Source organism: Canis lupus, chromosome 11 (genome assembly GCF_011100685.1).
Source record: "Canis lupus familiaris isolate Mischka breed German Shepherd chromosome 11, alternate assembly UU_Cfam_GSD_1.0, whole genome shotgun sequence".
NCBI classification, from domain to species: domain Eukaryota; kingdom Metazoa; phylum Chordata; class Mammalia; order Carnivora; family Canidae; genus Canis; species Canis lupus.
This window is the reverse complement of record NC_049232.1, coordinates 38,556,287-38,581,305: the sequence shown is the minus strand read 5'-3', so window position 1 is coordinate 38,581,305 and position 25,019 is coordinate 38,556,287. Positions and strand designations below refer to the sequence as shown.

The window sequence follows — 25,019 nt, the reverse complement described above, 5'->3', positions numbered from 1 at the left end:
AAATTTCTTCCATGCTGAAGGTACTACTTTCATAAAAGCTAAGTCTTCCTTCACAGAAGCCAACAGTCCATAGGGTAAGTGAACACCATTACCTCCTCCACAGGTTGCTGAGCAAGGAAAGAAATCTGTCTCCCTCCATCGGTGGATGATTGGCTGATAGAAGATGAACTGGACTGTGCTGTCAGCGGGCCCTGAGTTGTGGATCTGCAGGAGATAAAAGAGAGAAACTCAAAAACAACAACAACAACAACAAAAACAAAAACAACCAAAAAACAAAGAGAGAAACTGGTATGACAGGGAGGTGCTTTCTTGGTCTCCTGCAACTTTGGAAAGAATGCACAGTGGTATACATGGTTTTAGAAGATGCATGAAGAACTGTCCTGGGAGAAAAATGGGCATAGCAAATATCATTGATCTTCCCCATCAACCATACACCATCATGACCATCACTTTTCAGTTCTGTTCTCACAGAAGAAGGGATCTCAGTGTCTTTACTTAGGAGTCTAGTAGGATCATTTTCCAGGCCACTTACTCCTTTTCCCTCTTTTATTTCTAACTTCTCTGGTATATAATAGGAAAAATTATGTGGATTTTTATATATATGTATATGGATTTTTTTCTTTATTATTTATTTATTATATTTTAGTTATTTATTGAGAGAGAGAGAGAGCACAAGCAGGGGGAGGGACAGGGAGAAGGAGAGGAAGAAGCATGCTTCTTGCTCAGCAGGGAGCTGGATCTCAGGACCCTGGGATCATGACCTGAGCTGAAGGTAGATGCTCAACCAACTGAGTCACCGAGGAGCCCCTGTATGTGGATTTTTAAATGTAGGTTCAGAAATAGACAATTGGTTCTAAGAAAATTATAAATGGCATACGCTGCAAAAAAGGAAAGATCCTGTCTTCAATTAAGAAAAAAAGAATTAAAGAATTAAATGGCTCTGCCCACTCAGACATGGTGTTTCCTGGCAGTTTAGTGATTCATACATTTTAATGTGCAGAATTACCAATTGGAAGCTTGCTAAAATGCAAATTCCTGGGCTCCTGCAATGCAAGAGCAATGCAAACATTGATAGTCCAAGTACCAAACTTTGAAAAATACCAACTTATTCTATAAAAGCAAGTACTTGGAATACAACAAGTCTTTATGGAAATTACAACTCCTTTGTGTTTTAAGAGAGGGGAAGTGAGGCAATAATCCTTTAATAGTTCTTAAAAGTACAAGGTTGTGAAAACATACTCAATCTAAAAGAGAAGATGAAAATACCCAAACAGGAGCAATGCCTTGATTTCACAAAGACAGAATGACATGTCATATAGCACTGAGACAACTGGACAAGGCTTGGACTATTTATTACATTAACAGAAGTTCCATGAACAACCAAGAGGGCTACCTCTTACTCCAAGACAGTAGGGGAGTATCAGCGCATCATTCGGTCTAAGTTTTTGTTAACATTTTCAAGCCTAACTGTGGTCCCAACTGCCCTCTACCTAGGATATACTGATGGATTTGGCCTTCGGATTTTTTTTTTTTTTTTAAAGACAGCCTATTTTTCTGCTACTGAGTGTAACAACTGGATTAAACATCTAGGAGCACTGGAACACAGGGAGTAAGTGTTAAACTGCAGGCCAGTTTTGGACTTTGGATGAAAATACTGGAAATGTGCCTCAGATAATCTGCAAGAGCTGGAAAAGGAGAAAGAAGGAGAGAGAACTATAGAATATCTTGTATTATGCTGGGATTCTGATCCATGGAACATCAAGATCTTTCCTAATTAGAATAAACGGTGATACAATCCCCTACTTTAAAGCAAAAACAGCTGAAGCAATACAGTGTCTTTCACAAAAGGGGAGCATAGCCTACAGATTAATATTTTTCAATCCTATGTGTCAGATACAGGATACCTAATTGCTTGCTCAGGGATGTAGTATTAATCACATTCTTTGTAAAGGTTTTTTTTTTTTTTTTTTTTTTTTAAGCTTACAAAAGCCTATAGCTCTCTTGGGATGTGTGGTTTCCATGCTGGAAAGGTATTAGAAGAAGACTTTCATTTGAACACTAGCTCCATGAAAAAATAAAAAGACCAGAAGATTTATTTAGGCTTAGAGAGATAGATTCCTTTGCACAGGTCCCTTTTGGGGACCTTGAAATCAGACTAAGTCCTAGGAAAGTGGAGGAAAAAACAAAAAATGAGGAGGATATAACATCAAAATCCTTGGAGAAACTTTGTTCTAGAATATCTGTACAGTGTCTGAGCTTAGTTTTTGATCTGTTAAAAAAGGAAAAAGATGGAACAGTTCAAATTTTCAGCTTGCTAGAAGTTAATGGTAAAAGCACCTTATGCTCTGAGAATAAGGAATGCATGTCAAGAAGTTTTAGTGTTAAGAGGAAGTGTTTGTAAATACTATGTTGAAGAGAAAAAAAAGGAGCTTAGAAAGAATATTGCTCTAAAGAATCCAATGAAATTGATGTACAATGACCGTGAATGCTGAGATTGTATGCCTAAATTTGAAAAGAGATTAGAAATGAACAGTGATATTGTTATTTCAGATAGATAAAAACAGTCATGATGTAGCCAAACTTCTGACCACATAATCTCATTTGATTCTTTCTACACTGATAATATTCCTGGGTCTCTCTTCCCTATAGGCACCTTCTTTTAATAGCAGCCAACAATCACCACAACAACCAGCACTTAATACATTTCTACTGTTTGCAGGGTACATGTTATTTCTAAGAAATCTAATCTTAGAATTACTCTGTATTATCTCCCACATTTACATTACAACGACAGATATAAGTCTCAGAGAGATTAAGTGACTTGCTCAGGGTTGCACAGCAAAGGAATAGCAGAGCTGGGATTTGAATTCAGGTCTGCAGTGGCTTGAAAGCTGCCATTCTTTTCATGATTCCAAGTAATTCTGTTAGTATTAGTGTTGTGAAGACAAAGGTATTTATCTGTAGTAGAGGCCTTTTACTGCTCTTCTTTGTATCTTCTTAATTTTTCATTTTAAAGTAGGAAAACTGTTTAAAATACAGGAGCCAACCTGATGTTCAACTTTGATGGCCTTTGTTGCTTACAGAGATGAGCTGCCATGTTCCTTGTTTCTGGATTTATTAATTCTGGGTGCCTGGGACCTTTGTTATCATTAGCGCTGGAGCTTTATACACCCTAAATCCTCAGACATCAGGTTCTTGTTCTCAAGAGTATGTTGAAAGCTTCAGTTTGACACACTCGAATTTAGTTTTAGGGAGCTAAACACATCTGGCATATGTAATTTTTGCTTCCTTAAGTTAATAAGGAAAAAGAATGTTCTGAAACAAGCTTTTCTTCCTATAATTACAACGATTCAGTGTTTCTAATTTAATATAAGGACTTCTCACACTGAAAAGAAAAGAGAAGACAAAAACTGGTCACTTTCCATAGCAACTGATTGCACTGTCATGATAGAGCCACGGGGCAGGGCAAATGTGTGTGTGGGTAATGGATGAACATTAGGTCCATGCAAAATCACAGGAATCAAGGAGGCATTTCAATTGCATGAAAGATATCAAGTAGCGCCTGCCTTTGGCCCAGGGCGCGATCCTGGAGACCCGGGATCAGATCCCACATCGGGCTCCTGGTGCATGGAGCCTGCTTCTCCCTCTGCCTGTGTCTCTGCCTCTCTCTCTCTCTGTGTGTGACTATCATAAATAAATAAAAATTTTAAAAAATGTTAAAAAAAAAGATATCAAGTACACAAAGTGATCTCCCAGTTGATGCACTACGAAATGCCAATCTTTTTCTTCTCGATTGGGAAAAGGATAATTTGTGAGCCTTAGCTGTTCTTTTCTCTCACTGATGTTGTAGAAACTTTTGCCTCAGACAAGCAGGCATGGGATTGGTAGTCAGGAGGTGTCCTACGTTCCTTGGCTGCTGAATGATGCACAGAATGATGCTCCAGCCTGTTCAGAACAACATATGAACACATTATCTGTGCCTAATACTCTAGTTGATGCAAATGGAAATCACAACCGTTCTACTACTTTGGTGCTTAGGTACTCATTAGTTACTTTTCTCTATGATGTTCTAGATGCTCTAGAGTTCTAGAATGGGCACAAACTGAATAGCTATAGCTATACCTTAGCTGCTTTCAAAAGTAGAGCTAAGCTGGCAGTTCTAGTGAAGGCTGGACCATGACCGAAAAAAGATCCTCTTGTGGCTCAGAAAGTCATTTTCTTTCATTGGGCTGCAGTCTTGGAAGGATGCACATCACATGATCAGGAAAAAAATACAAAGGCCTAATTTAAGATAGTGGAGGCAAGAAGGGACAATAAAAAATGGCCCTGAGATGGCATGAAGGTAGAACTGACAAAGTTTAACAACTATCTAGGGGTGAATAGGAGTACAGGAAATCGGTGTGAATCAAAGCTTTCTGATGTGGCCAGGTCAATAGCATATTATTCCACAAGATAGGAAATGAAGATTTTGTAGGTGTCTGAGGCTAGACAAGTCCAGTTTGGGATACATTGTGCTGGTTGTGCGTATGGGATATCTAAGTGGTGATGTGCAGAAGGCAGCTAGATGTATGAAATGCATTGGTAATGCTGTCAACTCCTGACATGTGAATAATATTACTTGAATTCTAATCTATATATTCAGTATGTATAAGAGTTGCAACTCTAGGGAACTCTTTGCAACTCTAGGGAAATGAATACAAATGGTTTATTCAGCTGCCCTTGAAGGGTTTAAAAAAATAAAGACATCTCTCAGTATTGTACTGGTTTGCATATTTAAATGAAATGATTTAACCACCTATAGCATCATTTCTATTGTGAGCTCTCTCTGCTGGTTTGTAGCTTCTTGTTCATATGAATGTGGCTGGCATCTGGACTGGATTAAAAAGAACTACCATGCAGATGGAGACAGAGAACAGTGTTCTGGAACCCTTCTTCCATCCAACCTCACTGTCGATCCCATTTTCCTATACGCATTCTTACTTCCAGCTGCCATGGGGTCATTGAGTCTTAGCTTAAATCAAATGTCCTCTGGCTCCAGGTCCCATGATGAAAAATTTATGGAGTCCTGGACACATTACAAGTTTTACAGCTTTACAGCTGAAATCCTTCAGGTCCTTCTGACCTACTGAAGGAAAAAATATGTTTTATTTGATTGTGATTCCCAAACATTCTTCTAGTGTGTACATTTCTCCTACAGAATGTATATGTTGCTTCCAGCAGTGTGTTTTATATTACCTTGAAGAGCAGGGAAGCTCTGATAGGAAACAACTTAGTCTTGTTGCCAGGACAAGAGAAAACAGAACTTGCAATTAGAAGTATAACCGAGTGTATGGATCATTCGTTTGTTTTTCTTTTTGACTGAGAACACCTTATATGGGTCAATGACTATATCTTAACTTGTTTTAAAAACAATTTATATCCTCCAACTAATGATGTGTTAGTCTTTGAGTCTTTTTATTAAATGATATATACACACACATAACGATTTTCTTAGGACTTAAAAATATCATATGTTCTTGAAAAGTCCAGGATGTACCTCAACATCCTTGAATTAAACATTTCCAAATCTATGCCCAACCCCTAAGTCTCAGTCTCTCTCTCTCTCTCTCTCCAGGAGATCATAAGTGACAGTTTGGATATGGCTCGAAAACAAGGTACCCAAAGGCACTTACCTTGACAATGAAATCTGCTGTGAGGGGTCCAGTCATTCTCAGTATCTCTTTGTCTGGAAATTTCTGGAAGTCCACACTAGAATTGTCCACAAGAAAGGTTCCTGTCGAGCTGAGAGTGTTTTCACCTTTAGCTCCCTGCAGAGTTTTGGTTTCCAGATCTACACAACCAAACACATGTAAAGGAGAGAAAGATGTTCCCAGGGCTACCAAAGCCCACATACAAGCACATTTCATAAAACGGTCTACAGCTGTGTAAGGGAGAAGTATCGTCCTTTATACTGTTGACACAGTTGAAATTGTGATATAAACAAAATTTATGGGCACCTCTGGATCACAAAGAGTATATGTTGCCCATGAAATTATTTTAAAACTCATTAGCCAAGCATTCAAGGCTCCTGGTCAAAAAATCTTCGACTCCCTGATGGCCTCATTTGGGTATCCCACTTTCCCATAATCCTATTCCTTTAACTAAACTATCTCCAATATCTATCTTATTGATTTCAGCCTCTATGGCTCTCCACCTAGAATAGAATACTCTCTAGTTTTCTTTTTGATCTGTCAGATCCAGGGTGCTTCTCCATTTTCCCTCAGCAGTGTGACTTTATATTCATGCATTACCTTGTGTGTATTTGTACTATCTGGCTTCTTACTGTGTGTCTGTGGCTCTCAATGAAGAAATGATAGTAACGAGGACAAGGAAGTCACTTCTTTTTATCTCTCTTTTAAAATCTTGCAGGGTACCTAATACAGTATTATGTACATATATGATATTTTGTAAGTGCTTAAGAGAGAAAGAAGAACTTCTTGATTCCTGGAGCATTCTGATCTCAATTTGGCCAATGACAAAGGCGATGAAACATCTTTTGTTATAGGAAATCATAGCAAGCAGGAGGTGATGGTAATTATGTCGTGTATCTCAGAGCAGATAAAATTCTCATGTGATTGAGAAACCATTTAGAATAACTCCCCACAGTTGGAAGAGAGATAGACTAGGTCTAATGGCTTCTAAAACTTGCATAAGCACCCTTAGTTTTGCAGTGGTTCTTTAGCAGAAGGACAGAGTGCCAGGTGAGGCTCTGGGTCTCCTATCCCACATTCAATCTGAATCACTCTCCTTTACCACATTTTACAAATTGGGGTTCTGGGACAATTTTAGGACCTCTGGAGGTACTCAAGCACCCATACTAAGTTATTCTAAGTGTTGTCTACTCCAGGTTGGAATACCAACAGGTGAAGCATATTAGTGTCCAATGAAATGGCCACGACCCTCAGACGAAGTCTGTGTGGACTTTTTTCTGGAATGGGTCAGGCTCCATCCCCCTGGCCCTGAGTCCAGAGCTCCTCACAGAAGGACATAAGGCTCATAAGGGAGAACTGGAAGGAAACCACAGCAGTTGTCATCAGGGGAAAGTCAACAGCATGGGCTCTTCTTCTTCTAGCCTTCATTCCTCAAGCTGCCTTCTGTGTATGTGTACTAGTTTGTAGATATATCCCCAACACATAAACCAACTTGGTTTTGGAAAAATCCTGAGGGTCTAAGTCTGATCTGAGCATCTGATTCAATTTTGTCACCAAGCCTCATAGCTTCTGATTGAAGATAAGCTGCAGCTGGACCAGACTGGTCTTGTTCTGGTTTGGCCCTAAACATTTCAGGTTAGTCCCATATCAGACCAGCTTCTGGGAGTTAAGTGGAAAGGATGGCAAGAGAAACAGGATGTCATTTTATTCACATATTAATTTCATATTATATATTACATTGTATTCCACATACACAAACAAAACCAAAAGTTCCTAAGCTACATATATGTTGTCAACAGTATGTCTGTTGTGAAAAAAAAAAAAAAGCAAGTTCCATTTTGCTTTCCATCATTGATAAATATCATCTGCCACTTCATCCATTGAATTCTTGGGACAATTAAACCAAAATGAGGCTCATTCTTTAGCCTCTTTGTGATCACATAATTAGGAAAACTAGGAGACTCAGACATTTATAAAAATCAATTCTTCTTCAATCTATTCCTTTGGGTTCCTTCTTCTGCAATGAGGAGTCAGTACCCTGATCTCTGCCTGGATGTTTTATTCTGAGCAGGCCTGTCACTGCTCAGAAAAATACTGTTTTTGAGTAGGGTTGTTATATGAGCAGTTACCTCTGTCTAATCCTCCAGGGGAAAAGCAAATCATTTGAGTAGTGATAGTGTACACACATACATCATCCCTTGACATGTGAACACTATATTTTGGGGGGTTGTTTAGGGTTAGAAAAGAACTTGGATCCATATAAGGTGCCTTACCAGCATCTTCTGGCTTTGCCTGAACTGTACCTTACTTATTCCTTTCTTTCACATGACCCCTCAAATCCCGCCTCTCCCATGAAACGTATTTATTTTTATTTTTAGAAAGACTATAGCAGGCTATCTGAACTTTCACAGGCTCCAATTTATCTTCCTCTTGTTTGTCTTTCTGGAACTATTTCATTTATAATCCAATTGCCAAAAGATAATGCTTGCTACCTAAATTGGTTTCATAGGCATGTGTGTGGGAGGAGAGAAAGAACAGAAGATGATAGATGGTTCTTTAGGAATCCAGGAACAGTCACAGTGGAGGAGATCCGAAATGCTCAAGGGATCAGCTGAAATGAACTCTTTCAGTGGAACTGAATTTTGTAGAAAATACAATGTATCCTCTTATACCCCTTCCCTGGTTTACAGCCTATAATTTTCTGCTGGTAATTTACAGGTCTACATCTAAACAATACTAAATGCTAAAAATAAAAAAGGAAAGATGTGGCTGTGTACTACAGCCTTGGCATGACTGAAGATATCAATTCTTTCTAAATTCTAGTGGGGCCATGCTCCCATTTGATCTTTGGGGTTTCAATCCTTAACCCTGAGATATTAGGGTTTTAATCCTTAACCGAATTTTCAATATATAAGGGCTTTGTATTGTCTTTAATACATGGGATGTTTAATTATACCGCCATGGTTTTCTTTAAATCCATGGTTAAGGTTGTTTGGTGCTTCTGTGCTCCACTGAATTGATAAAATAATGCAATAAAAGAATAGGAAGAAAGAAAGAATGAAGGACAGGGAGGGAAGGCTGGAAGGAAGAAAGAAAAAAAGAGATGCAAAGCAAGAAAAAGACAGATTATTGGAGAGGATGAAGAGAGAGAATGAGAAATAATAGACACAAAAGCATAAACATATGCTTAACTCATGAAAAACCTATTGGGAGCATCTATTTTGTATTTTTCAGGATGAGTGTGGTTAGAGATAATTACCCTGAGGTTTTTGCTATCTCATCAGGCAGCCAAAAGATAAACAGAAGCACTCAAAATATCATGCTATGACAGAGTAAAAAGATTTGCACTTCTGTATTTGAATCTCTTCTGGGAACAAAAAATAATAATGACTAAAATTCCCAATACCCAAAGGAAAACAACTGAGTTTACTCACACAAGTGATCAGGTCCTTTTAAGACAAGGCGAATATGTCTACTTCCATAGGGAATAGCAACCACAGTATCATCCACTAGAAAGAAACAAGGCGGTATCTTAAAATCACATAATTTGATACAAAATTATTGATTGGTTCCTATGTAAAGGCACTGACTTCTAGACTTCCTCAAATGACAATCTTCTCTTAAGCATCTGAAATAGGAATGCTGATATTTGGGAATCAAAATGTCCATTTTCCTCAGAATAAAGCATGCCAGTGAAGGTGGTCACTAGTTAACTTCTGGGGGATCTGGCCTCTTAAAAATGTATATAAATTTTGATATATTGAGAAATGAAATTTCAAGATTCCATTTCTGATTTTAAAACCTGGTTTCACCTTGCCAAATTTCTCCAGGTTACAAAATGAAAATAAACTCTAATGCTCAAAGGATGACTATATTATATCAAAATCTAAATTTCTTTCTAGCAAAGCAACCATCTTGGATTAGAAGAACAAATAAGAATAGGAGAAAATATGTTTGTTTGCATTTGTTAAATCTCTCAAGGGCAGATATCACGCCTCCCAGTTCTTTAATATCCTTTACTCTATCTACGTCTAATACTATATATAGCAAGTGCCTCCAGAATGGTTAGGAACCTTCCCCTCACCCCATACTCTCTTTGCTTGAAAATTAAAAAAAAAATTATTTTGGGGGTGAATCACGGATAATTTAGAAATGGATTACTTTTATCCTCCTTGCAAACTGAACCTTAATTCATTGGAAGCAGTCCTCAAGCCTACTTTTTTTTTTTTAATTAAGGATATTTTCTATGCATTGCAAACATATCACAGGCATTCTCCCTTGTGACATCTCTGACAGCAATAACTCTCATTTACATGCCACTGAAGTTTCACTTTCTAAATTATACCATTTAAATTCAATTGAATTTAAATTTAAAAAATGAAATAGAAAAATAATGGGGATGAAGAAAAATAAAGAGAACTCAATCAGAATTCATTCTATTCTAAGTCCCTGGGATTTCTTTGGACAGAGTTCTACCTTAGTGATTGATACAGGAGGTAGCTTGCAACAAATGTGTATGTAGTAGTTTGAGCACATCAATACAAAGAAATAGTCTAAAAGTTCAGATTCATTGTTCTGACATTTCACTGATTTGTCATTGCCTTTTGGAGTTTAAATACTACAGACATAAAATATAAATCTTTAAGCTAAAGATTAGCTTTCACCCAAAACTTGTGACATAGGCAAAGAGGATGCTACTATCCCCATTTGATGATGACAAAATGTAGGCTTTGAGAAGTATAATGAGTAGCGTATGGTCAAAAAAGAAGAGGGCATTTCAGAAGACAAGGGAAAAAGCAGGTATTTTTAAAATTCACCAGTATAGTCAGCAGCTCTGTGGGATTCTTTGTTTCACACGTATTTTTAGGATATTATATATTACCATACTCTCATTGGATAAATTTAGTTTCAGTAAGAGTAATCCTAAAAGATACCTGGTGTTTTGAAACTTAACACCATCTTGTCTTTAGGAGAATCTGATTTCAATAAATGAATCTCAGAAGTTCCCTAACCTCTCTGATCCTTAGTTTCCTCATTTGTAAGCCAGGGAAAAACCACACTTACCTCATAATATTGCAATAAAAAGATATAGATATTGGTGTCAATATATAGATGTATAGCCTGGAACACAGGAGGCATTTTGTAAATATCACTTTTGTCCCTCTCTTGCAAATCTCCTTAAGGACAGGAACTGAGAGACTGTTTATTTTTACTATAATTTTAAACCCTCCAAGGCCCCAGCACACAGCCAGTTGAATGAGAAAGAAGAATCATATGCTCTCAATTCTTTCCCTAAAGAAGTTACATTTATCAGGTTCTTTACAATGTTGAATATTCTACTCACACTACAACCTTCTAGCCATTTTTGATGTCATACATTGTTGAAGAAAAGGCTGAATTTCAGATAGCCAAGAGTTTGTGGAATACAAACACAAAGCATGTAAGGGGAATATAGAAAAAGGAACAAAAAAATGTTCAGACTGGGCCCATTGAGTTTTAAATGTCTTGCATAAAGACATGGATTTTTAAGTTTACAAAAGAAACTCAAAGCAGTTAAGACAATGGGATTTCTGGAAATAGAAAGTCTTTGTTTATCCACAGGTCAAATAAAGTGCAAGTAAAGGGGAAGCTTTCTGTTTGGCTCTGCAATGCTCAGCGGCAGACTTCTGACCCACACACTACTCAGGCGGCCTCCCTCTTGTTCTGTTGAGAAGCTACTCACATTCCACATGCTGGGGCATTAACCCTAGCTTCTGGCTGATGCATTAACCTTTGAATGCTCACCAAGGAAGATGGGGAGAAATCCAGAAAGGTGTTAGGGGAAGAAGCTAAGATGGAGACAGTAGATTAGGCAAAAATGGAATGCCTCCTGATGCTCCTCTGCACCTGCTCTGGTCAAAGAGAAATAGGGAGCAACTCAAGCTGGTACAAACTTGAAGAGTCAGCAGCACATGGCACAAGAGGTATGGAGAGTCTTGGTCTGTTCTATGGTTCTGTAAAGGGCTGATGGACAACTGGCAGTCTGCAAATTCATTCCACAAATATTTTTTGAGTGTCTCCTAGTGTCAGGCCCCATCCTAGGTACCAGAGATTCAGTGACAAGAAAGACAAGCAAAGCAGCAGCCCCACAAAATGGTCCAAGAAGAAGAGACCTAAGATAAAATCTGTGTTAAAATATCACATGCTATGTCCATGAAAACTCATAAAGCACACTGGTTTCTTAGAAGCCCTGAACCAAAGAACCTCATTTCATTTGATTTTATCCAGTGTATTCCCCCAAAGTGTTAACCCAGAGAATTTTTTAAAATATATATCATCTGTTAATACCAGATGATACATCTCAAAATATAATTTTAGAAATGGTGACCTTAATTTGACCAAAAAAAGATAAGAAAAAACTAATTTCATATTCTACTTGATAAAAATCCATTCTGAGTTGGATATGTATGGTCTCATTTGGGGATAAATTCTCAATAATTAGGGATGGGCTAGGAGATTCTTCTATTTGGCATCTATTATAGTAGTGAACACAGGATGGTGTTTAAGACATTTGAGAATGTGTAAGCAGGCTTTATCACCTGCCTCCTTGGTGATTAATTCTATAGGTTTGGTTGGTGGGACAGATGGGTACACTGTCTCTCACTGTGCCCTGCCTTCCTCTGGGTGCTCCATTCCACAAAGGCACACTGCTCTATGATCAAATATATCTGGCCTCATCTATTCTGGCTTTTTGAGGAAATCATAATGCCAATCTTCAGGACATATTTCTAGGTTATTAATCAGCAATTCTGAAAGACCTGCTTCAGAGATCAGATAATAACCTCTTTCTCAATTAAATTTATAAACTTTCCATGGAAATCATAAATGCTGTCATTTCACAAATGTGGGTTGGTTACAAATGCCCTTTCTCAAGAAAATTGTTCTAAAGATTGTACCTAAAATATTTCATCAAAAAATCTACAGCTATATGTGTATTCCACAGCTTTCTATTAAAAGTTTTAGATTTATTTTTCAATATCATCATATGTGGACTTCTCCGTGTCATTCACTGCTGTATCAGAGAAAGGTGATAATGATAATTTCTGAGGATTTCCTATTCTGGTATCCAAGTTTGCCTTATTTTTAGACCTGTTGATGTTTATGTTTTTAAGGAGTCTTCCATCTAAGTCTATAAAAGAAACTCAAAGTTTTTAAAACAAAAGAGTCCTCATTAATGTGGTTGGCTACACATAAAAATAGTAGTACATAAAATAGTAGTCTGCTAATCTTGAGGAGGTTTCAGTGGTATATTTTTTATCTTCATGCCAACTTTATTAGTCTTAGAATATAACCAATGAAATAAGGTGAAGCTAAGCATTTGAGCCCTTCACTATCCTCCCTGAGGTTATCAGTAATTACACACTGGAGGACATTCCTGACTGTCAGACAGGTAAAACAAGATGGATCTTTCCTGACTGTTGGGTGAAACAAGATGGATTTTTCCTGACTGTTAGGAACTTCATCCTTACAGTTATTCAGGCCAAAAACTTTAGAGTCATCCTTGACTTCATATATCTAATCAGTTAGAAAGTCCTATTGCCACAGGAGTCAAAATACCATATTTCATGGATTCTAAGAGGAACAATCTCTTACATTTCAATGTATGTGAAATCAGAATGCATCCCACAATCAATAGTGCATGATATTCTTTCTCACCGAGGCAGTAATCCTGCCATAATTATCTTTGCCTGCACACACCAAAACAACCAGTATCAAACTTGCAAAATGGGTGTCAGAAGCTGGGAAGAAAATTCTAAGAAAATAGTGGAACACACTTATTTAGCCTCTTGGAACTAAATAGCTATGGGGGTTGTAGGGAAATGAGAATCCCCACAGTGCTTATAACATTGCCAAAGTAGGAATCAAAAGCTGGCTCTCTGTATGCAGCTGCAAACCTGAGTTAAGAGCCCAGCATCAAGACTTCTGGTGCCTGACAAGATGGAATAAGTGCCCAGACTTAATTATCTGCTTAGAAATCACCAAAACGTCAGAAAGCTACTAAAACACACACACACACACACACACACACACACACACACAACACAACACATGGCTTTTGAGACACTGAATATCAGGTAAAAAGGGCAGCAATCTCGGAGAATCAAGAAACAAGGTAGGTGAGCCTTAGCATTGTCCTGACTTCCTACTTTGAAAGACTTTCCCAGCCGCCTCTCAGGAGGTGAGAACTCCAAGCCTGGAGGATTCCCTGAGTTGAGGAGACCAAGCTAAGAATCCAAGAAGATCAAGGTGGCTAGAGTTTGAATGGCAGATTACCAGAGAGAAAAGGGGATACACAGAGAAACAACTCTAGAGATTTAAGAGCATTCTCCCATCACATTGTACACCTCAAACTTATACAGTGATGTATATCAATCACTTCTCAACAAAACTGGGAAAAATATTTACATTACATAAAAAAATATTTATGTGGCATGCTAATAATATATGCTACTATATAATTAAAAACATTATTCTCTTTGGGTATCCAGCAGCATACCCATGCTAATCAGGACATGCATATAAAGAAACTTGCTGAGGCTGGGGAAATAACCACACAAAAGAATTGTAGAAATGACTACATGGCATGCATATAGGGCTTGGAATTACTATCTTACCCCACCAGCCATCCTAGAAAACTTTATAATTTTGGGACACTGAGCAGTAGAAGGGTCTTGCCTCAGTAGCAGGGGATAATTAGCACCAGCCAGACATGGCTTTGGTCTTGCCAACTAAATTTTAAGACCCAAAAGGATCAAATTTATTCCAAGTAACTTTATTGCCTCTAGAACAAAACTCAAAAACATTTACAGGAATACAAAAATATCTAGTATCCAACAAGATAAAATTTGTAATATCTGGAATCAGGTCAGAAATTACTAGGGATGCAAAGAAGCCAAAAAAATTACAGCCCATGCTGCAGAGAAAAATCCAATCAGTCAAAACACAGGATAGACATTAAAATATTTACTACAACTTTACTCTATGTTCAAAAACTTAAGTACACATACACACAAATTTTCAGGCCCAGAGAATTTTAATGGTGAATGCTACCAAGCATTTAAAGAAGAAATAACAATCTATATGCAGTCTTTTAAAAAAAAACAGAAGAGAAATCATTTCCCAACTCATTGTATGAGGTCAGCATTACACTGCTACCAAAACTAGACAAAGATGGTATAAAAAAAGTATCCTTCAGACAACTATCTCTCATGAATGCAGATGGAAAAAAACCCTCAAACAAAACACTGGTAATTCAAATCCAGTAATCTATATAAAGAATTAATACACTATAACCAAGGAAGGGAAGGCTGGTTCTTTATTTGAAAATCATTAATGTTATCCATCACATAAAAGTCTAAGGAAGAAAAACCATATGATTGTATCACCTTAGGCATAAAAAGCATGACAAAATTCAGTATCAAGTCATTATAACTCTCAGTACATTAGGAATAAAAAAGGACTTCCTTAATGTAATAAAAGGCATTTTCAAAAAAACCTACACCTAACTTCATCCTCAAAGGTGAGAAATTGAATGCTTTTTCTCTTAAGATTGGAAATGAAATAAGGATACCCACTCTTGCCTCTTCTATTCAACATCATATTGGACAACCTTGCCAGTGGAATGGGCCATAAAAATAAATAAGTGGTTTACAATATGAAAAGGAAGAAGTAAAACCATCCTTATTTGTAAAACAAGATGATAGTTTATGTAGGAAATCCAAAAACTCTCAGAACTAGTGAGTTAGCAAGTTTGCAAAATATAGAGCAAACACATAAAAATAAATTAGCAATGTACAGTTGAAAATTAAAATAAAAAATAAAATGCCAATGCAATATGACAAGAAAATAAAGAGGTAAAAATTTAACTAAAATACAAAAAGGCCTAGAAAAGGAATGAGAGAAGACCCAAAGAAATGGATAATCATGCAGTGCTCATAGGTTAAGTGACTTAACATTGTAAAAATGTCAATTTCCCACATATCTATAGAATTAACAAAATTATAAATCACAATTTCAGCAAGATTTTTTATAGATATGGACAAGCAGATTGAAAAATTTACATGGAAAGCAAATAAACTATTATAGAATAGCCAAATGAGTTTGAGAAGAAGGGTAGATTTGGAGGGATCACATTACTTGATTTTAAGAATTCCTTTAAAGCTATAATGACCAAGAGAATGTGGTTTTGGTGAAGGACTGACACATAGATCAGAATAGAGTCCAAGAGACCCATACACAAAGGGCCAGTAGGCTTTTCACATAGTTTTATTTTATTTATTTATTTTTAAAGTATTTATTTATTTATTTATTCATGAAAGAGAGAGAGAGAGAGAGAGAGGCAGAGACACAGGCAGAGGGAGAATCAGGCTCCATGCAGGGAGCCCAATGTGGGACTCGATCCCAGGACTCCAGGATTGCACCCTGGGCCAAAGGCAGGTGCTAAACCGCTGAGCCACCCAGGAATCCCCCCTTCACATAGTTTTAAAGGCAATTCAAGAGAGAAAAAGACATCTTTGTAACAAATGGGGTTGGAAAAGTTAGACATCCTGATAATTTCCCAAATTAAACTATATATATATATATATATATATAATAGTACCAAGATTTAACTTACCATAAATTAACTGAAAATAGGTCATTGATAGTAAAGCTAAAATGTAAAACTTTTAGAAGAAAATATCAGAGAAAATTGGTGACCTGTAATTAGGCAAGGAATTCTTACATACAATGTTAAAGGCATAGTCCTAGTAAGAAAAGAATGGTGACTAGTCTACATCAAAATCAAAAATTTTGGGACACCCGGGTGGCTCAGCAGTTGAGTGTCTGCCTTTGGCTTAGGGTGTGATCCCGGAGTTCCAGAATCTAGTCCCACTTTGGGCTCACTGCATGGAGCCTGCTTCTCCCTCTGCCTATGTCTCTGCCTTTCTCTCTGTGTTTCTCATGAATAAATAAATAAAATCTTTAAAAAAATTAAAAGTTTTGCTCTGTGAAAGCTGATATTAAGCCGTTTTTTTTTGGGGGGGGGAGGTATCTATGGAGAGAAAATATTTTCAAATCACACATCTGACAAAGGACTTGTACCCAGAACTCATAAAGAATTCTCAAAATTAAATGGAAACCAAACCCATTTAAAAACTGGGCAAAGGACTTGAACCCACATGACATCATTTTATTAAAAGATTTATTTATTTATTCATGAGAGACAGAGGTAGAGACACAGGCAGAGGGAGAAGAAGCAGGCTCCTCACAGGGAGCCTGATGTGGGACTTGATCCTGGATCCCAGTATCATGCCCTGAGCGGAAGGCAGACACTGAACTGCTGAGCCACCCAGTACCAGGTGTCCTGAACCCATACCACATGAAAGAAGAAATAAGCACTTCTGTAGTCGGCAGCATAATTTTACCCCCTCGTTCAGTCAAAGATAACCATGTCCTAATTCCCAGAGCCTATGAGTATGTTATGTTACATGGAAAGGGGGAATTAAGATTACTGATGAAATTAAGACGATAATCAGCTGACTTTAAAATAAAGAGATTATCTTGGATTATCTGAATGGGCCCAATGTAATCACAAGGGTTCTTTCTTTCTTTCTTTTTCTTTCTTTCTTTCTTTCTTTCTTTCTTTCTTTCTTTCTTTCTTTCTTTCTTTCTTTCTTTCCTTTCTTTCTTTCTTTCTTTCTTTCTTTCTTTCTTTCTTTCTTTCTTTCTTATTTATTTTTTCACAAGGGTTCTTCAAACTGAGAGAGAGAGAGAGGCAGAAGAGGAGATTGGAGTAGGAGATTTAAAGATTTTACAGGGCAGGCTCTGAAGATAACAAGGAACATAGATAACATAACAGAAGCTAGAAAGGCAAAATCAAAGAAAATGAATTAGCCTCTAGAACTTCCAGAAGGAACATATCCCTGCTTAACATTGTAATTTTATTTTAGCCAGACCCATTTCAGACTTCTGACTCTCCAGAACCATAAAATAATAAATGTATAGCTTTGAGACACTAAATTTATGGTAATCTGATACAGCAGCAACTGGAAACTAATAGAACATGAAAAGACAGTCAACATCATTAGTCATCAGGAAAATGCAAATTAAAACAATGATGGGATATTAATATGAACCAATTAGAATGGCTAAAATAAAAAATACTAACAATATTAAATGATGCCAAGAATGTGGAGCAAATGAAACTCTTACACATTGCTGGTAGAAATGCAAAATAGTGAGCTACTCTGGAAGAAAGTCTAGCAGTTTCTTAAAATGCCAAATATATATCTACCATATGACCTAGCTATTTAGCTACCCAGGAATTTACCCAAGAGATATGAAAGCATATGCCCATATAAAAATGTGAACATGAATGTTCATAGCGGCTTTATTTATAAGACCTCCCAAGTGAAAACAACCCATATGCCTGTCAACAGGTGAATAGATAAACAAACTGTGGTATGTCCATACACCAGAATTACCATACAGCAATAAAATAAAATAAACTATTGATGCATGCTACAATATTAATGAATCTCAATTACGGTGAATGAAAGAAGCTATTTGGACAATAGTTTATATTGTGTAATTCCATTTATGTAAAGTTCTAGAAAATGCAATCAAATCTATAGTGACAAAAAGACCAGTGGTTGCCAGAACACAGGGCCAGGAGAGCAGAAGTAAGGATTATAAGGGGCACAAGAAAACTTTTGGGATAATGGGTATGTTTGGTTTCACAGGTGTATGTGATATGTAAACAAGTTAAAAACTTTAAATATCCAGTTTATTGTGGGTCATTTATACTTCAATATAGCTGCTTTTTTTTTTAAGAGTCCAGTACCAGTGGATTTTATTTCTTTTGCAGATTCATTTTCAAATAGTGTATTACAGGTACCACCATGCCATGTGAAAATTCAGTCCAAAATTATTAAAAAGAAGTTGGAGAAAAAGTTTATTTGAATTTTATTTGCCAATTTATTGATTTATTTCAGGTTCTTTGTATGTATAATACATGGTTTTAAAAAAAAATCTACCTTTAAAGTAGATCTTTTAACTATCATGTAAAAACCCTAAGTGGTCAGGAGGCATTGTGTCATAGTTTCTTAATTTCTATAGCAGGTTTTCTTTCTTTCATAGTTGGGCATAAAATAATGGCACATCTTTCAATCAGTGAGGTCTTAGAGTCAAAGAAATGCAGTAAATTCAGATCAAATCACTCCTTAGCACCTCCACCTCCCTCATGGTCCAAGCCATCATCATTCCAAGGCTGGCTTACTGTAACAGCCTCCTGATTGCTTTTGTACTTCCATAGCTAGATCAATTATAGTCTATTCTCAACACAATAGATAGAGCAATCCTTTTGAAAAAAAAAAAAATCAAGTCATTCCACCGCTCAAAATCCTCCTGTGACTTCTCATCTCATTCTGACTAAAGGCCAAAATCCTTACAAAAGCCTACAATATCTGTGGCATTCTTCATGCCACCTTTCAATCCTCCTGCCTTCATCATCTCCTGTAGGATTTTTTAAACTTACTTTAAGTCACATCAGCTTCTTTGCACTTCAAGAAATATGTCAAGAATGCATTTACCTAAGTAAGGCCTTTGTTCTTGACTTTCTCTATGACTAGAATTCTCTTTCCCTTGACTTTTGCATGGTGACATTAAAACCTGGTACAGATGCCACTTTATCAGTGTGTGCTCTTCTTACTAACCTATCTAGTATTTCAACTCCCTGTAACACTTAATTGGCAGCCCAGCCCTATCTCCTGTTCTTCTTCCCTGCTTTATTTTTTTTTTAAGACTCTTACCACCATATGACAGACAATACATTTTATTTAGTTTTTTGTTTTGTCTGCTTTTTGCTGTCTGCCCCTCAGGAATTTTGGGATATCCAGGTGATTTCAAAACACACAAATTCATACGACAGGTTTGCAAAGCTGGAGACATTAAATTGATAGCAAATAGACTGGCTCTAGTTATAAGTATATTGCATATACTTGGAAAATATGTAATAGGGTACAAGCCAATATAATTTGCAAGAAAGTGAGCCTTTGATTTCAAGAATCAAAAGTTAATGTTAGTTAAATTTATTCTTTTTTTGGGGGGGGCAGGAAGTTGAAAAAAGTGACTAGGAAAAGTGGAAAGATTGAATGCTATCAGTGGACAGCATTTTCCTTTAAAAAGGGAGAAAAATGTGCCTTGATCTAGCTCTCTTTCTTGTCTGTATTTGTATTAGGCAATTACTCTGTCTTTTGATACAAAGATGGTTTCTTTATTATTTGCCAGCAAATGGCAGCCCTTGGATAAGTTCCTCCTACTTCTCGTTTTCCTTCTGGCACTTCCCACCATGGTCTTTCTCCACTCTTCTGTTTTCTCTTTGTTCCCCCAAGGCTTGATAACATTAAAAAAAAAAAGTATTGGATATAAGTTCAGAAGAAAATGAGTTCAATGTGGGGAATCCGACTGCTAGGAGTTTGAAAAGAGCATGTGGCTGGCTTGCAGTGCCTTTTGGCAGAGCGCAGGAGAGAGACCTGGCACCACTCCTCCAGGCCTTCACGGGTGGAGAACTGCTCACCTGGCCAGCACACTGGGCCCCGCAGAGCAGTCTAATCTTCCCTGCCTGTGGGTCACCCCGCAGTCTGTAAATATAGGGTGGAAGGTTCTTCTGGGGTGGAGAAAACATAAACGAGGCAGTTTGTTCAGCATCTGCTATAGATTGTGGTGAGGTGCATGCATATGTTGGGCTTTGTTGATATAAATCATTTTGTCATGAGGCATCATCAGTGCTAAGGTAAATGAATCAATTGCATTTTGTCATTATGGATAATCATCAGGTTGTGTATGATATAATTAACCTATTCTCTGTCTTGAATAGAGCACTTTTCATTGAAATATCTATTTGCAGATCTGGGGATGACTTATGGCTCTTAATTTGCTTCAGTTTGTTCTTTCAGAGCTTCTCCACATTGTTCCAGGGAGTCAAGCCCCAGGGTCCCTGATGACTCCCTAACAGGAGGGTAAGAGGAATATTTATCCAGGCAGACTGTTCAGGCAGAGGGCATGAGTGCGAAAGGAGGGAGGATTCCCTATCCCTAAGCCTGCTATATAGCAGTTGCTACACAAAAGCAGTCATCTCTTTTTTCTGTGCCTAGCAGAAATTCCTAGATTCCTAGATAATGAGCATTGATCAATTACATGACAAATAATTAGCAAGATTTGGGACACCTGGGTGGCTCAGTGGTTGAGCATCCGATGCCTTCGGCTCAGGTTCTAATCCTGGGATCCGGGATCGAGTCCTGCATCAGGCTCCTTGTGGGGAGCCTGCTTCTCCTTTTGCCAATGTCTCTGCCTCTCTCTCTGTATCTCTCATGAATAAATAAATAAAATCTTTAAAAAATAATAATAATTAGCCAGATTTTAGCTCTTCCAGGATTTCTTAGTGTTCTACAAAAGTGTCTTTTTAAATGTAACTTCCTCCCCAAATATCTTACTGTGACTTCAGAAATTTACAAAACAATTGTGCCTCTATCCTCTATTTTTCATCTTCCAAATTTTTAAATTTTTCATCTTATAGAAGAAGCTACCAACACATGAAAGAAAAAAAAATCTCACCTGAATGTACTATATCAATGTCTAACTTACCTCATCCTTCATTCTCTCTGCCAGACTTTCCCCCACCCCCTAATTCACATTTTTCACTGCCAGCAGGGGTGTTAGAATGTAGAGTTCACTAAAGCTGGTACCTCCAATGTTTCTTGTGTTTAAAAGTCCCTAGTCTTTCTTGCTACTACCTCTTCTTCCCAAGAACTGGCTTTGGACAAACTGCCTTTGAACAAACTGCCTTTTCCTAACTTCTGGGAATGTTTCTTTAGTGTATACTGCCTTTCTTCTTGACCTACAAGCCCATTTAAAGCCACAGACTCTGCCAAATGTCAATTGTTTTTTTCCAGCTAGTCAACAAAGAGGGAGAACAAAGCCACATTCAGTAAAAGATATTATTCTCAGTTCCCAAGCTAGGGGAACCATGTGCAAAGACATTCAGTCAAATCTATTAAGGATTCTGGGTAGGGGCAAAATCTGGAGACAGTATGCCAAGCAAGGTCAAATTATTCTAAAAATGTATGTCTTTGAGTACAAGAGTTGCCTTATTTCGATTTTTTTTTTTTCTGATGCAGCACCCAGAGCAGTGATTGTCACAAAGGATAGTGTTTTGTAAAATGATCTGGATCGCTGTGTGACTGCGTGGTTATCTTAGGTATCACCAGAACATGTGCAATCTACCCAAGCAAGACCCAGCTGGGCAGAAATCTGAAGTAACTTGTCTTAATCCATCTAATTGCTTTAAAGTGTCCCACCGTGAAAATAATCAGCAGGGTTGTGGGACAGGCCAGAGAAATGAGTAAGTGCTTAGGCTCTGGAATTGGACTCTGGGCTTGAATCTTGACTCTACTATCTTATAGTTGTGTGACTATGAGCAAGTCACATAATCTGACTAAGCTTCAGTTATCTTATTCATAACATAAGGATAAACAATGCTTTGCAATAAGATTGTTATAAGGATAAAATGATATGATCATGCAAATTTCCCAGCACATATTACAGAGGAAGCATATATTTATTGTGCTAGTATACAGAGTAAGACCTAAGTTAATAAATGGCTTCATATAATCACTGTCCAGGGGATCCCTGGGTGTCGCAGTGGTTTAGCGCCTGCCTTTGGCCCAGGGCGCGATCCTGGAGACCCGGGATCGAATCCCACGTCGGGCTCCCGGTGCATGGAGTCTGCTTCTCCCTCTGCCTGTGTCTCTGCCTCTCTCTCTCTCTCTCTCTCTGTGTGACTATCATAAATAAATAAAAATTTAAAAAAAAATCACCGTCCAATATTAATTCTGAAAGAACCTGTGTTCAGCACCAATCAAAGATCACTCTGTAAATGAAGACAGCATGATTTCATGGTGGTAGAAGTGAATTTGTTTAGATTTACATACTCTCCCTGCTAAATCCCATCAGGCACATCAGACTGAATCAGGCAGAGGCTTGGACTCAGTCTGTCCTCATGTTGGGCAGCAAACTGCATGTCTATGTTTGTAAATAGAGTGTGTTTTGATCCGCGTGTAGTTCACTCCTGCTGCATGACAAAAGAAAGGGTTGCAATGGGTTACCTGACTTGTTCTACCTAAAGTAATACACAAAGCAGGAACATGAAGCTTTCTATAGTATGTTCAGATTCATCTTCATTTTGGTGGTGGCCTCATTCCCAGCTGCTGAGGGGAGCCAGCACTAAACCAGGAGAGATTAATTAGCCAACAAACCCGAAGATGGCCCCATCTCTTGTGGCATCTTACATTTGGTTGCAGAGAGCTGGGATTTATATTGCCCTCGGACCAGCCGGCAGGTGGACCCATCCCCGTTGCAGACTCCACAGTTATCCTCCTTGATGGTGCTTCCCAGCTGGTGATCGCAGCCGACAATCTAATAGGAGAGAGAGATGGGTGATTCAACCAGATGCCTACTGCAGGGATCCATCGCAAGGCCCATCACCACTAAATGACCTCGCTTCATTTTTGAGGAAGCATAAAACATGCTTCCCATAGAGGGGAATGAATTCAGCTGGAATTTCAATCAAGCTAAGGAAGAAAAAGCAGAGCATAGACAAAGATGTTTTTACAGTTCAAATATATAAACAGAAAGAAGGGTGGGGGAGGGAGACAGAGAGAGAGAGAGAATGGAGGCAGGCAGGGGAGAAGGTAAGGGAGAGAGGAAGACCCTGACCTACTGATATCATGGAGCCTTAATTTAAAAGATAACTCCTATGGGACTCGGTTGGTTAAGCGTCTGCTTTTGGCTCAGGTCCTGGGATGGAGCCCCGAGTTGGGCTCCCTGCTCTGTGGGCAGCCTGCTTCTCCCTTTTCCTCTATCCACCTCTCCCCTCCCCACCCCCACTTGTACACTCTCTGTCAAATAAATAAATAAATAAATAAAATCTTGGAAAAAAATCACTCCCACTGTCAATAATTATGTGTCACTAAAATTAAAAAATACACTCATGAAAGGAAAAATTTTGTGGATTATTTTCATGTTCCATATTTTCCCTTAGACTGTAAGCTGTGTAAGAGTAGGGGTTTTGTATGTTAGGTCCACTGATATACCAGGCAACTAGTACAGTGCTTGGCAAACTGTAAGCCCTCAATAGGTATTTGCTGAATGATGATGGCAGGCGAGAATTCTATCACTGAACCACCAATGCTGCTGAATGATAATGAAAATCGCTCCTTTTTTTTTTTTAAGATTTTATTTATTTATTCATGAGAGACACAGAGACAGGCAGAGACACAGGCAGAGGGAGAAGCAGGTTCCCCATGGGGCAGGGAGCCCGTTGTGGGACTCGATCCTGGGATGCCAGGATCAAGCCCTGGGGCGAAGACAGACACTCAACGCTGGGCCACCCAGGCTGCCCTAAAATAGTTCCTTTTCTAGCTAGCACTTCAACTAAGAAAAGAGAAACAATCACAGAATGAGCAAACAGAAGCAAGATTACTGTATGTGTGTGCTGGGGGAGGAGGGTCGATGAGGCAGGCGGCAGAGACCACCAATCCTGAGGCCCTCTTTGCCTGGCTGTGTCCTGCTAGGCACAAGACAAGTACCTTGTTAATTCTGAGAACGATTATGTAAGATAACTCCATTTAAAACCGAGGCCCTAAGTCTTGCCAAGGTCACTTTGATAAAACATGGCTGAGTTCTGAACACATCTAATAAAACATTTATGCTTAGTCCAAATCAGGCTTAACAACAATCACAAGCACTTATCAGGTATGTGGGCCAAGTCTATTTGTACTTTAATCTCTCCTTTCTACTGTTCAAGTTAAAAAAACTCAAATCCAAACTGCATCGGGTTGTACCTCTATAGATGTAGTTAGATCTAATATCGAAAGACTCCACTTGCAAACAACTTCAACTACTGTCTTTGACACAAATAAAATGAGAACTATGGTAACATCTGAAGAGGCTTCTTTCCCAAAAGTCCCTACAATTCACTGTGTCTTTCAAAAATCTAATTGTTAATTGACATTTCTTTGAGGCTTGACTTTCCTTTTTTGTACCTTTAATTAATAATTGCAAATACATGCTTAGGCCAAGGTTTAAAAATTACAATTATTTAGCACTGCATTATATATGTGCTATATTTTTAAATATGGTAATATGTATTTTTTATACACAGGCATATAAGCATTTTTAACATCGATGACAAAGCAGTAACTCCTTCAACAACTATACATTTTTTTGAAATACAAAGATGTCAGGAAAACA

At 37.9% G+C, this 25,019-nt stretch overlaps 1 protein-coding gene across 1 annotated transcript in view; it reads right to left on the bottom strand.

Moving 5' to 3' along the window:
• Positions 1-25,019, bottom strand: part of ADAMTSL1 (ADAMTS like 1) — a 380,207-nt gene that overhangs the window by 231,266 nt on the left and 123,922 nt on the right. The window contains 4 exon segments of the mRNA XM_038552482.1: positions 93-204; positions 5,673-5,830; positions 9,125-9,199; positions 23,057-23,183. Coding sequence (XP_038408410.1) covers positions 93-204; positions 5,673-5,830; positions 9,125-9,199; positions 23,057-23,183 — 472 coding nt within the window.